At 40.7% G+C, this 11,797-nt stretch overlaps 2 protein-coding genes across 6 annotated transcripts; one reads left to right on the forward strand and one right to left on the reverse strand.

Annotated features, from left to right (window-relative positions):
* Positions 1 to 4,196, reverse strand: sgcb (sarcoglycan, beta (dystrophin-associated glycoprotein)). Its single transcript, XM_086088768.1, has 6 exons — positions 4,108 to 4,196; positions 3,242 to 3,451; positions 2,883 to 3,068; positions 1,977 to 2,168; positions 842 to 973; positions 1 to 752 (listed from the first exon to the last, which is right to left on the reverse strand). Exons 1-6 carry the CDS (start codon positions 4,120 to 4,122, stop codon positions 543 to 545), a joined length of 945 nt encoding a protein of 314 aa, XP_085944894.1. The 5' UTR covers positions 4,123 to 4,196; the 3' UTR covers positions 1 to 542.
* Positions 4,197 to 4,870: 674 nt separating this feature from the next.
* Positions 4,871 to 11,702, forward strand: spata18 (spermatogenesis associated 18). Of its 5 annotated transcripts, XM_086089488.1 has the most exons (13): positions 4,915 to 5,001; positions 5,170 to 5,202; positions 5,728 to 5,833; positions 6,188 to 6,321; positions 6,413 to 6,531; positions 6,813 to 6,908; positions 7,119 to 7,235; positions 8,207 to 8,420; positions 9,464 to 9,622; positions 9,694 to 9,869; positions 10,031 to 10,154; positions 10,235 to 10,294; positions 11,369 to 11,702. In XM_086089488.1, exons 3-13 carry the CDS (start codon positions 5,749 to 5,751, stop codon positions 11,423 to 11,425), a joined length of 1,341 nt encoding a protein of 446 aa, XP_085945614.1. In that variant the 5' UTR covers positions 4,915 to 5,001; positions 5,170 to 5,202; positions 5,728 to 5,748; the 3' UTR covers positions 11,426 to 11,702. The 5 variants fall into 5 exon arrangements, with proteins under 5 accessions (XP_085945617.1, XP_085945613.1, XP_085945615.1 ...); XM_086089491.1 differs by lacking the exon at positions 5,728 to 5,833 and having other exon boundaries at positions 4,871 to 5,001; XM_086089487.1 differs by having other exon boundaries at positions 4,884 to 5,202.
* The last annotated feature ends 95 nt before the right edge of the window (positions 11,703 to 11,797 follow it).

Below are 11,797 nucleotides of genomic sequence, written 5' to 3' on the forward strand. Positions count from 1 at the left end.
TTTAATACATAAAGGAAGAAAAGAACAAAATAACGTGAAAGGTTGAATCCATTTTCCAAATTAAAAACTGTTTTTCCAATGATTTTTCAACTTGAAAACGGGTCAATTTGACCCGCAGTATAACAGGAGGGTTATTTGAACAATATCGACGAGCCGCAACGTAGCTGTGGGAGCCGTGTCCAACATTTTTGACCACCTGCTGTGGCTCTTGTGCACATGTATGGCAAGCACATCCATAACCGGTGAAGCCAATGTCACGATTGACAGTTTGAGAGCTTTGAGCATGACTGCAGTGCATAAATCCACCTTATCGCTTAGTGGTCAGTGAACACATCACGCACGCACGCACGCACGCACGCACGCACGCACAGCTGCCAAATAAGTCCTGGTGCAACCCTCCAGGATATAAATAATAAAAATAATAAAAATAATACTGGATGGTCAAACGAAACACTGCATCTTCCAAACGCTTGTCGTCATGTAAACCATGAATACAGTTTTTTTTTTTCCCCCTTTTGTGAGAGGGAGGCGGGGTCTTGGGGTTACAGTCCTTGGTGGGTGTTTCGACACGGGTTGTCCGAAGTCTGGCAGCCCATGTTGGGATACTTTACCTGCACGCGGAACAGCGTCCCGTCGGCGCACATGCACAACTTGTAGCGCTCCACGCCCTCGTCGAAGTAGACGTCGCCCGCCGAGTTGGGGATGCGCGTGGCGTTGAACATGACCGAGCCGTTCAGCACGATGCTGTTCTCCTGCGAGCGGGCGAGCGAGCGAACGCACCTTTCACACCCCTGGAAGTAACCGAGTGAAAATGTACATTGGGGTGAGCGCGTGTACTTACGGCTCTGAGCTCGATGTCGCCGCCCATGCGGAACTCGACGGTGCGGCCCATGATGTTGACGCCCTCGTTGCCGCGAATGATGGCCTTGCTGTCCCCGCGGATGTTCAGGTCTGACGCGGCATTGCTGGTGATCTGACAGGAGAGGAGGAGGCGTACAAATTGGAACTACATGGACCAAAAACTAAACGTTCCAGAAACTGAACTCATTCACTGGCAGACATTTTGACTGAAGCAACTCCCTTCGCTCCCGGCCGTTTTGACTGGATTTGGACTGGTTTTGCAAGGCCCGCAGAATATTGTGTTCTATTGCTATCAAAACATGGAACCTACCAAAAGAAAGATTAGTCTCTTCTTTCATCAGGAAAAAAAAAGTATATTTGTATCTTTCTGTTTGACAGTGATTAGCATTCGAATATAGCTAAGTTTAATCATTATTCACATTTCTGTTTAGAATTATGGGTAAATGAGCTTTTTTCCAACATGGCTCTGGTTGATCTCTTATACTCTGCAGGCCTGCTGGCCGTTTTTGTAATAACTACCATTTCTTCAACCGTTCTATGCAGTTGAGAGGCTGCATCAAAGCCTTCTGTATGCTCAAGCATAAAAATCGTATAAATACGTCTTTGGGACACTTAAAACATTTAAAACAGAACGGATTTATACGTTTTTGGGAGCAAATGAGTTAACGGCTGTTAGAGCTTGCCGTTAAACTCAACATTTTATTTGTCTCTATTTGCATTGAGCGAGTGAACGCATTATGTAATAGGTTTTTTTGGGGAGTGCAGGACAAATTATAAAAAAATAAATATTCATACGTTTTTGGGTTTGAATGAGTTTAAAAGGGTCAAGGGATCAAGTCAAAAATTCAGTTTACAATGAATTGTTCTTTCTTTGCGGCACCATTAGTCTAAAAACGGTAATCTGATTAATATTGCGTTTGTGGAATATGACTTCAGCAGCAAAATCCACCTGGCGGCTGAAAATGACATCACAGTTGCTCGGGGCTCAGGTAACGACCAATTATGGCAACATTTTCCAATTAGAAATGATTTGTTCCCAGAACTAAATCAAGCACCAAAAGTTCCTGGAACCGATATTGAAGCTTGCTGAGGTGATTACTGAGTGCGACGCTCACCCTTTCTGTGGAAGCCTTCTTGACACTGAGCACCTTGACACCTTTTGGCAGGTGGAACTCGTGGTTTTCGTAGTCCGTGCTGAAGAAAGTGGTCTGGGTGCGAGGGTCCGTGAAGGATATCCCCGTGTCGCTGACCACAGATGTCTTGTCCTTTTCCACGCTCAACTTGGAGGTGCCCTGCTGGAAGATTACCTGCAACAACCAACATTTAACATCGAGATCAGTGCTTCTTGGACTTTTTACACAAAGTAGCACCTAAAAAAAAATAATATATATATATATATATATATATATATATATATATATATATATATATATATAAAAAATATATATATATATATAAAATATATATATATATATATAAAAAATATACATATATATATTTTTTATATATATATATAAAATATATATATATTTTTTATATATATATAAAATATATATATATATTTTTATATATATATATATATATAAATATATATATATTAAAAAAAATATATATATATATATATATAAAATATACATATATATATTTTATATATATATATATAAAATATATATATATATTTTTATATATATATATATAAAAAAAAATATATATATATATAAAAAAATATATATATATAAAAAAAATATATATATATATAAAATATACATATATATATTTTTTATATATATATATATATATATAAAATATATATATATATTTTTTATGTATATATATATATAAAAAAAAATATATATATATATATATATAAAAAATATATATATATATATATATTTTTTTTTTTTTTAACTGCTCTTAATTTTTAACTGCAGATGTATTGAACTGTTCAGTTGTAGAGGCAGTGATCCTTTAATGTACCACTAGAGGGAGCCCTCGTGACTGGTTTTTCCATCTCCTCTTACCGGGTTGTTGTTGCCGACGATGAGCAGGTCTTGGTCCTTGCGACCCCCGATCGTGCTTTTATGCAGCGGGTGAACCACGCCCATGTCGGCCTTCTGCTTGAAGCGCAGCAGGCCCGATTCATGGAACTCCATGCTGTCGCACCCGTTCGGACCGATGCGGATCACCGTCCATATGACCAGAGTGATCTGAATGGAACGGCACAGTTGCAGACGCATTGTATGGGATGCGTTCTTAACTGTCAAGTGTAAAGAAATCACTTGTTTGTTTGTTTTTATACATTACAATACTGCGCAGTGTCATTTGTATTATTGTCGCGTTTTTTGGCAGACACTGCATTTTTTGTTATCGCCGCACTCACGATGAGGTTAATCAAAGCGAGGAGGAAGAGCAGCACGATGACGCACACGGCCATGTTGCCCTTGCGCCCGCGAAGACCCGTCTTGTGCAGACGCTCCTCCTCGATGGGCACGTAGCCCGCCTTGAAGTTGCTGTTGTGCTCCTTGTTGGCGCCACGTCTCTCAATGGCCTTCTCCCGCATGGACTTCTTCACCGGCCCGTTGGCGCTCTCCTGGAGAATAGTTAACGGCAGATATTGTGAAAGATCATGTGGTACAAAACCTGTGCGGCCGCACTTGGCTGGCATTTCTGGAAAAGGCTGCAATACAACTGGGGGGGGGGGGGGGAGAAGAAGCAGCTTGGACTGCCAGTGCTCTGAGGTACATTGTGGTCGTCCACAACCGCACACTTTCTTATTTGGACATATGCGACCTTTTACTTTCTGAAATGACAATGGACCCGTTTAAGCAAGTTCTGATTGGTACGAATGAATCCTGTTCATATTCTCATTACATTATGTGTGCTGGAATGTGTCTGCTATGAGCCAGCCTGTCTGCATGTGTGGCCATCACTAAAAATACACCCTTCCCAATTTAGCATCAAAACAGATCTAATAAACCGTTCATTATCGGCGCCCTTAGCGTTAGTTCGTCGTCACACAAGCCTGATAAAGTGTCACATTTAATCCCATTTTACATGCAACGCAGCCTTTATGAAACAATTACGATAAGGAAGGCCAATGCTTATTACGCTCGAATGACAGCGCGCTGGGTTTAAATACGAAGAGTTCAGGTGCACCGAGCACATACGAAAGTAATTATTCGCTTAGTATACTTAAAATGGTGCCACAAAATGAGAAAACAAGAACAAGTTGAGAATATAACGGACCTGCTCGGACGCCATGTTGATCCTCCCTCTCTCTCCTACCGGAGTGTGGTGAAGGGACGTACCATTTTCCACGGCTCCGCTGTTCGTCTTGTCCATATTTATCGTGTTTTTTGCCGGGTGCGAACTTTGTTAAATGTTGTATCGCTTTAACGGAAAGCACAGAAACGTTGTCATATTTGTCGTGTCTACTAAAAGGCTTCAAATAATGAAAACGTTCGTTTCTGTAAAATGGTACATTCCGATGGTGGGAAGAGCCCAAAAATAGCAAACCACATTTGTTCATATTTTCCATTAACGAGACAACTTGACCGTATATTGTTTTTTTATTATGAATGAATGAATTAATTATTTATATAATATATAATTTGGTGACCCTCCAATGCGCATAGTCCTTTAAACACAAAATAACGGTTTACACATGACTCTGTGTTGTCATTCTTTTGATTTAAAATATAAAATTAATCATAATTATTGACTTTTATTGCATATTTATTTATGTATTATTTCTCATAAATGATCTTAACTGTGTAAATTAAACGACATTGCCCCCTAGTGCATTTTCCTTTACTTGCATATAATTTTAAAGTTTAGACATTTAGTTCTTTTCGTTGGAAATACCGATGTGTTTTTGTCACTAACTCAAGTATTCGGTGTAATTTGACGGTGTGCCATTACATTTTTATGTCCATTTCGAGAGAACACAGCATCCAGGTAGAGCACTTTCGCGCCATGTAACTAGTTAAAATGGCGGATTGACTGACTACATGTAACTACGTTTCATTAATGGATTAAATCTGGATTCAAAGCACATCACCGGCCACACAGCCTCCGTGTGAAAAGTCCGGATGCTGTGAAACAAAGGTCGCCAGGAGATGACGTGACGTCGACTCACCTGTAGGCGGGGATAACTCTTTTAGTTGTTGTTTTTTCTTCATAATTTTCCCTCGCGTAACCCGACAGGGTTTTTGGTTTGGTTTTGTTATTCTTGCACCTCCGAGGAGCACACAAATGGCGGATGCTATAAACGCCCTGGTAACTCAGTCCTACTTCAATGTTTTACAGGACAGATTGGAGAGATGGCAAAGAGAGTATCATGTAAGTTCTTCAAGAATTTAAAGTTCACTCTGATCTGACGTAGGTGCACGTTATAACACGTAATGGCGGCAGCCTCGCGTCATGGTATGACTTCAAATGACACATTCACTCGTCATTTTTAGTTTATTTTCTTTTTTAAATCCACAAAATACGCTTATTTTAGCACTTTGCAGAATTACAATGTGAGTTTGGTTGCTATGGGAACGAGTCGCCATGGCAACCGCGCGACGTTTTCCAAAGAGCTTCGACTTGATTTTTTTTAAAGATGGTTCATGGGCTGTTACTTCCTGTTTTGTTCACGCAAATCCGGAAGTGATTTACATCCTTACTTTGTATTAAAATGTACGCCTTTTTAGGGTCGATGTTTAGCTCTGGTGTTGCGTTTGATAAAAAACGAGACAACTATAACTGAATGAATTTATGTAGCAGGAAATTAGAGTGAGTTTGCAACAATTGCCCTCACAAGTCAAGCACTATTACGTCACCCCCCAAACATTCATGAATGCGATTTTCGTTCTCCCCAAGGTGATTTCCTGTGACGAGAACATGAATCGCTGCTGTGAGATGATGGAATTTACGGCCAAAATCCAAGGGCAGCTTTTTGCCATCCTTAACTCTGTAGCTGCTGAAGGTAACCACTTCACATCATCTACTGTGGATACAAGAAGTCTGCACATGTTGTTTTTTGTGACATTTTAATTAGAGCAGTTCGATACCATTTTCGATACCAGTACGAGTACTCAACTTATGAGTAGTCACCGATACCAATATCAAGTACAGATACCACAAGTATTTTTTTTATCTTTAAATGGCATCAGGTGTGTGATGACTCAAATGTATTAACTTCATTTCATTTTGACAAAACTTCATTTCATTTTGACAAAAACCTGTCATTTGAACTGGGGTGTGTCGACCTTTTATATACCTTTTATGTTGTATGCGTGTATTAGCTGTGTGTGACATTCATTCTCTCCCTGTGACTCAGGTCAACACACAGACGGCGCGTCCACGCTAAAAACGCGCTTGCTTCCGTGGCTGGGGGCGTGTTTCGCGCCATTGCGGCTCCCCGTCCCCAAAGACGCCGTTTTCAGTCCTTTCCAGGCGACATCGCCCTTCAAAGTGAACTCACGGTGGCTGTAACGATGACCTCTGCCAAGGCCGGACGATCCTAATTGGTTAAATGGACGGAATTTTTGTGTGTGCTCACCAGGACTTGTCAGAGAAGGAGCGGAAGCTTCCAGATGTCTCGAGCGGCAACATGAGCGACATGCAGTGGATGGAGTCGCAGCTTTGCTCCACTCGGTTGCAGCTGGACTCGGTCAAGGCAGAGTAAGTCGAGAGTGGAGTTGTATCGGTGTTGCAAGAATTAATAAAGTACCCAGCACCAAAATTGTTCTCCTCTTTGACTACTGGTAGCGTTCTGTGTTAGCATTGAGCTAGCAGTGAAAGCGCAGTTACGTGTTTGCAATTGGTTAGCGAACCGGTCCAGGATCTACCTGTCGCCCAAGGTCGCCCAAGGTCACCCAAGGTCACCCAAAAGTGGACAAGCTCGATAAGAAAATGAATGGAATGGAATAGAGTACATATAAAGGATGTGTTTGTTTTCCCAGGCTGGATAACGCTCACAGGGATCTGAACAAGACAAACAGCAAAACAGCCACCTCGCTGCAGGACACTGATGATGAAATATTGCAACTGAAAGAAAAGTAAGTGAAACACGCGCGCATACGCATGCAGAACTACCCCGGGAAAAAAAAAGAAGACTGAAATAGCTCCTGATGGGAAGTAATAATATAAATAATAATATAAAAATTATTTTTGAAGGAGTGTCCCTTTAACGGTCCCTGTTTTGCAATTTTTTTCCTACCCTGCATTGTATTCGTTCAAAAAACGTGACATGTGTTTTGTCTTTTCAGCTTGAGAGCAACACACTTACAAAATGAACTTTACAAGAGGAAGTTGGATTCCTATCATGACTACGAGCGCCAAATGTCAAAGTTGAGGGATGAAGTGTCGTATCTGAGCTCACAGAGGTATTCTCACACGCTTACACTATAAACCAGCGGGTCTGCAACCTGCGGCTCTGGAGCCACATGTGGCTCTTTCGTCCCCCTCTCCTGTGGCTCCCTGTCGATCTCTTAAAAACAAATAGTCGAAATTAATCTTTTTGATTTTTTACATATTGATTTGTATTTTTTGATAAAATATTCTTCAGATGAATTAATGCTTTAGATAAAAATAAAACAAATATTCAATATTCCCCCCAAAAATGTCAGAGTTCAAATTTTTTAGTTGTCAGAAAAAGATGAAAAAGTTTTTTAAATTATCTAAAAATGTCCAAAAAGGAAGAGGAAAAGCAGGAAATTAACAAAAACGTCAGCGAATTGAATAAAAAAATGCAGGGAAAAAACGTTCAAAAAGTAAGCTAAAATGTCCAAAACAAAAGAAAGGCAGAAAAATTCCATTAAATATTTTTGGAATGACCAAAAAAGTCAGATGTATTATTATAATAATTTAAAAAGAAGTAGCAAAGAAAACATTCAAACAGTAACTATAAAATGTCCCAAAACAAAAGAAGAAATCTGAAAATGACCATAAAATTGCTGAAAATTGGTAGCCAAAAAAGCAGAGAAAACTGTCCAAAAATAGTTACCAAATGTCCAAAAAATGGAAGAAAAGAGGCAAAAAATTACCATAAAATGTTCAGAAATTGAAAAATGAAGTATGAAAAATTCCACAAAATAATAGTAATAATTCAAAAACTAAAGAGGAATGGTAGAAGAAAATTAATGGCAAAGTATTGGATGCTGCAATAATTCTTTTTTTACTAATTTAGTGTTCCAGTGCGTCGCTACTCGAACACATTATTTCCTGTCATTGAAATGTATTGCGGCTCCGGGCAGATCTATTTTTTTGATTTCTTGGGCTGAAAATGGCTCTTTTGCCAGGAAACAGTCCGCACCCAACAAAGTCTCCGTCTCATGCCTTCTATCGCGTCCGGCAGGCTGGCCAGAAGCATTTCGGTGAGGCCGCCTTCGAACCTCCTCGGGTCGGAGGGCATCCCGCGGTCGCAGCTCACCAGCTCGTCCCGCCTCATGCGCGTGCTGTCGCGCTTCAGGGACTTGTACAACGTGGAGCGCAACGAGGCGCAGTTACAGCTTCTGGGCTACTTGAACGACGCCGAGACGGTCCAGAGGATCGTCTTCATTGCCGTGGTGGTAAGAGTCCGAATGAGCCCAACCGAACCCTCGAGCCTTTTCATGCCTTTTGATTGTTCTCGCGATGCCGATCCGGAGCACGTCAGCTGTCAATCCAATTCCATTTACTGCAAATAGGAATTACGGATACTACTTGACCTGTGATGTCGTCAAACGGCTTTTCCGCACTGCAACAACGAGGCACTCCAAAATGGCCATGCCAGCCTGAAGACCCGGTCCACACACCGGCTGTCAAGTTGGACCTAAGAAAAAAAAAATCTGCCTAACTTTTCTGTTTTTCTCTAGCTGACGATGAGGCGCTCTTAAGTGGCTACAACAGTGGACTATGGAGGGGAAACAAAAAAATTTAATTAAAATAAATATACATATATATATATATTAGGGGTGTCAGGCAATTAAATTACTTCAATAGTTAAGGATTAAAAAAAAATTATATATCTGTTCTAAATGTATAATAAAATGTACAATAAAATAAATTTTCCCCTAAGTTTTCATACTCTTGTCAACATAAAATTGGGAAAAAAATGTTGAACTAATAGAAATATGGCTGCATCTTTTAGTGAGCGATACAGTAATTTAATAATAATTCATAAAATGTCGTTCAAATTGAAAATATGTACTGCACTGTAAAAAAACAACTGTGATATTGATTTGTGTTGAGGTCATTTTTCTGCCACTAGATAGCATAATTGCATTTGTAAGACCTTGGTGACAGCTCAGTGCATTTTTCTTCTCATATTAAGAGCTATCTAATCTTTAACACGAATAACACATTTTTAAACTTGTAAAATACAACTTCACCTACAAATATACGCATTATTATTACATTTATTACCGCTAAATTTTGATGTGGACGTGTCTTGCGACTGGAATTCCCCCAGGACAGACTAAGTTGCAATCATTAATCGCGTGTTAAATTTTTTTTGTGGCATTAAAGGAACTTAAAATGTACTTAAAATTAATGCACAAATTTTGACACCCCTAATATATATATATATATATATATATAATTTTTGTTTATGTGTCTGTTTGTTGCGTGTCAGGAGTCCTTCAAGGCCGCGAAACTCGCCCACCGTCTCTTCCGGCTGCGCGCTCGCAAGACTCTCGCGTCGTGTCACTTCGGGCCCGAAAGCCTGGAAGACGCGGTGGTGGACTACATCGTCCGGAACCAGGATCTCTATGACGTGCAGAACAGCGTGGAAGTAAGAAGGAATAGAAACACATTATCCGCCATCGGGGGGTCGTGACCTTTTGCGTTGCCCCCCCACAACAGGAAGTCTTCAGCGCCATAAACCTCAACCCTCGCGTCGCCTCCATCCCAAAAGTCAACTTTTCCGTGGCCACGCCCCTGGTTCGAGAGTCGTGCAAGCTGGCGTTCACCATGCAGACGTTGGACCCGCCCGTTGACTTGGCCTTTGCTAGCGACGGAGAACTTTACATCAGCAACAAGTATGGCCACAAAAACGCCGAGCTGTTCAGTATAGCAAAAGGATTAGCTTATGCTAAGGAAGTTAGCATTTCCTTCTCCTTTACCAAACAAATGAATTGTGTAGCGCAGCTACAGACACTGCGGACGTACCCCGTGTTGTTGACGCCCCTCTTCCCGACAGGTACCGCCGCAGCCCTGACTCGGACCTCTCGGCCCAGTTGGTCTCGTACCACGTGTGGCCCGCCCTGATGCAGGGCGGCACCGTGCGGGCCAAGGGCGAAGTCGTGACCAAGGAAGGAGCTGTGGTACGGAAAGTAGCATGAGTGCGAGTTGCAGCAAGATGGCGGCGCTCTGACGTGTAATTTGTCTTCCTATTTGCTTACAGTGGAGCAGAAGCTCGATCAGCTACATGCGCTCCCGCTCGCTCAGTCCAACTCGCAATCTTGTGAGTGTCCGGCCTTCTTTCATGAAAGGGCTCATAGTTGTCCAAATAAGAACATGCGTTTATTTTAAAACTCACACAGAAAACAAACAAAAATGACACATTGTGTCATTTTCATTTTCAACACCAAAATGTTCACCCAAACCAAACATCGTCTCATGACAAGCCACTAGCTTCTTGCTAACATAACAATGCAATAACCTTAGACAGGCTAACGTGCGCGTATGTCCGATTTTGTTGTGTCCAATCAGATTTCATCCTAAGTGTTGCCACGTCAATCTAATCTGCCCAGAGCACTGATCAGAAAATATGACTGGATTAGCCGATAGCCCATACACGGCCGTCCGTGTAAGCCGTTGAAGTGACAGGGCGGCCATCTTGCTCCTCCCATCTCGCGAGCAGACTACTGTATAAACTATACGATATACAGCTCGTAGGCAGTTAGTATAGGGCCGGGGGCCGGGTGGGGGGGCTTTTGGTGGGGTGGTCCCTACTTTTTAACGAGTAAAAAATAAATACAAATTAACAAATGGACTTTATATGCTGCTTTAAAGACTCCGCTTTTCTTTTATCACTCAGTTCTTTCGACCCCAGTATTAGATTTGGCAGAAGCATCTTTTGTTGAATTACAGTTATAATTCTTTTAATAAAAATTAAAAAAAAAAAATACAACTTTCCTCCTGTAAACATCATTAAACATATAATTTATACCTGTATTTAAGACAAGTTGTAAAATGTCTGAAGCCCTCTTTTTTTCTGTTTAACAATTTTAAAACATCATAAATCGTGCTGTTTCTACTCTCAAATTTGTTTCCCAACAACAATAGCATTTTTCTGTCATTGATGAGTTGATTTGAGGGGGAAAAAATGTAATACATTAAATAGCCTTGATCTCTGGTGACTATGATGTATTTTATTAAAAAGTTTTAATGATGCATGTGGAACAGTTGCATTGCAACATATTTTTATGTTTTTAGCATCGATGGTTTTCTATAATTGTGACACGACAGTAACGGTATTTGTCATCTATTTATAATAATTGTTGCCTTCCTTTTGCTGTTGCTTTGATGCTTCCAGACATTCACCGACAGGAGAAGCTTGTCCCCAGACGCTCTCACCGCCAGCTGCTTGTGAAGTCCTGTTGGAAGAACAGAAACCGGATTGGACCGGTCAGTTTACATCTTCGCTTACGCGAGAACATTTGCAGTTTGCGTCCATGTGACTGGAGGCCGACTCACCTGGCAGCTATGTGAATAACTGTTAGCCGGTGCTAATAAGACAATACTTATGGAAAGCAGTTGTCGAATTCTTCTTCTTGATGTATTAACATGTCATTTATGAAACTACTACGTCTTTTTCGCCACGTGAATGTAACACGATTGGCTCGTTACAGTAGCTTCAACATGCGACATTTTGTAACACTCGTGCGCTTTTTAGTATTTTTGTACTAATAAAAAAATGGCACAATGCCAAACAAAAATGTCACAAAATATATTATTATTAGTA

The sequence above is a fragment of the Leptonotus elevatus genome, chromosome 11 (genome assembly GCF_054856555.1).
Source record: "Leptonotus elevatus isolate MCC_2025b chromosome 11, RoL_Lele_1.0, whole genome shotgun sequence".
Classification (NCBI taxonomy): Eukaryota; Metazoa; Chordata; class Actinopteri; order Syngnathiformes; family Syngnathidae; genus Leptonotus; species Leptonotus elevatus.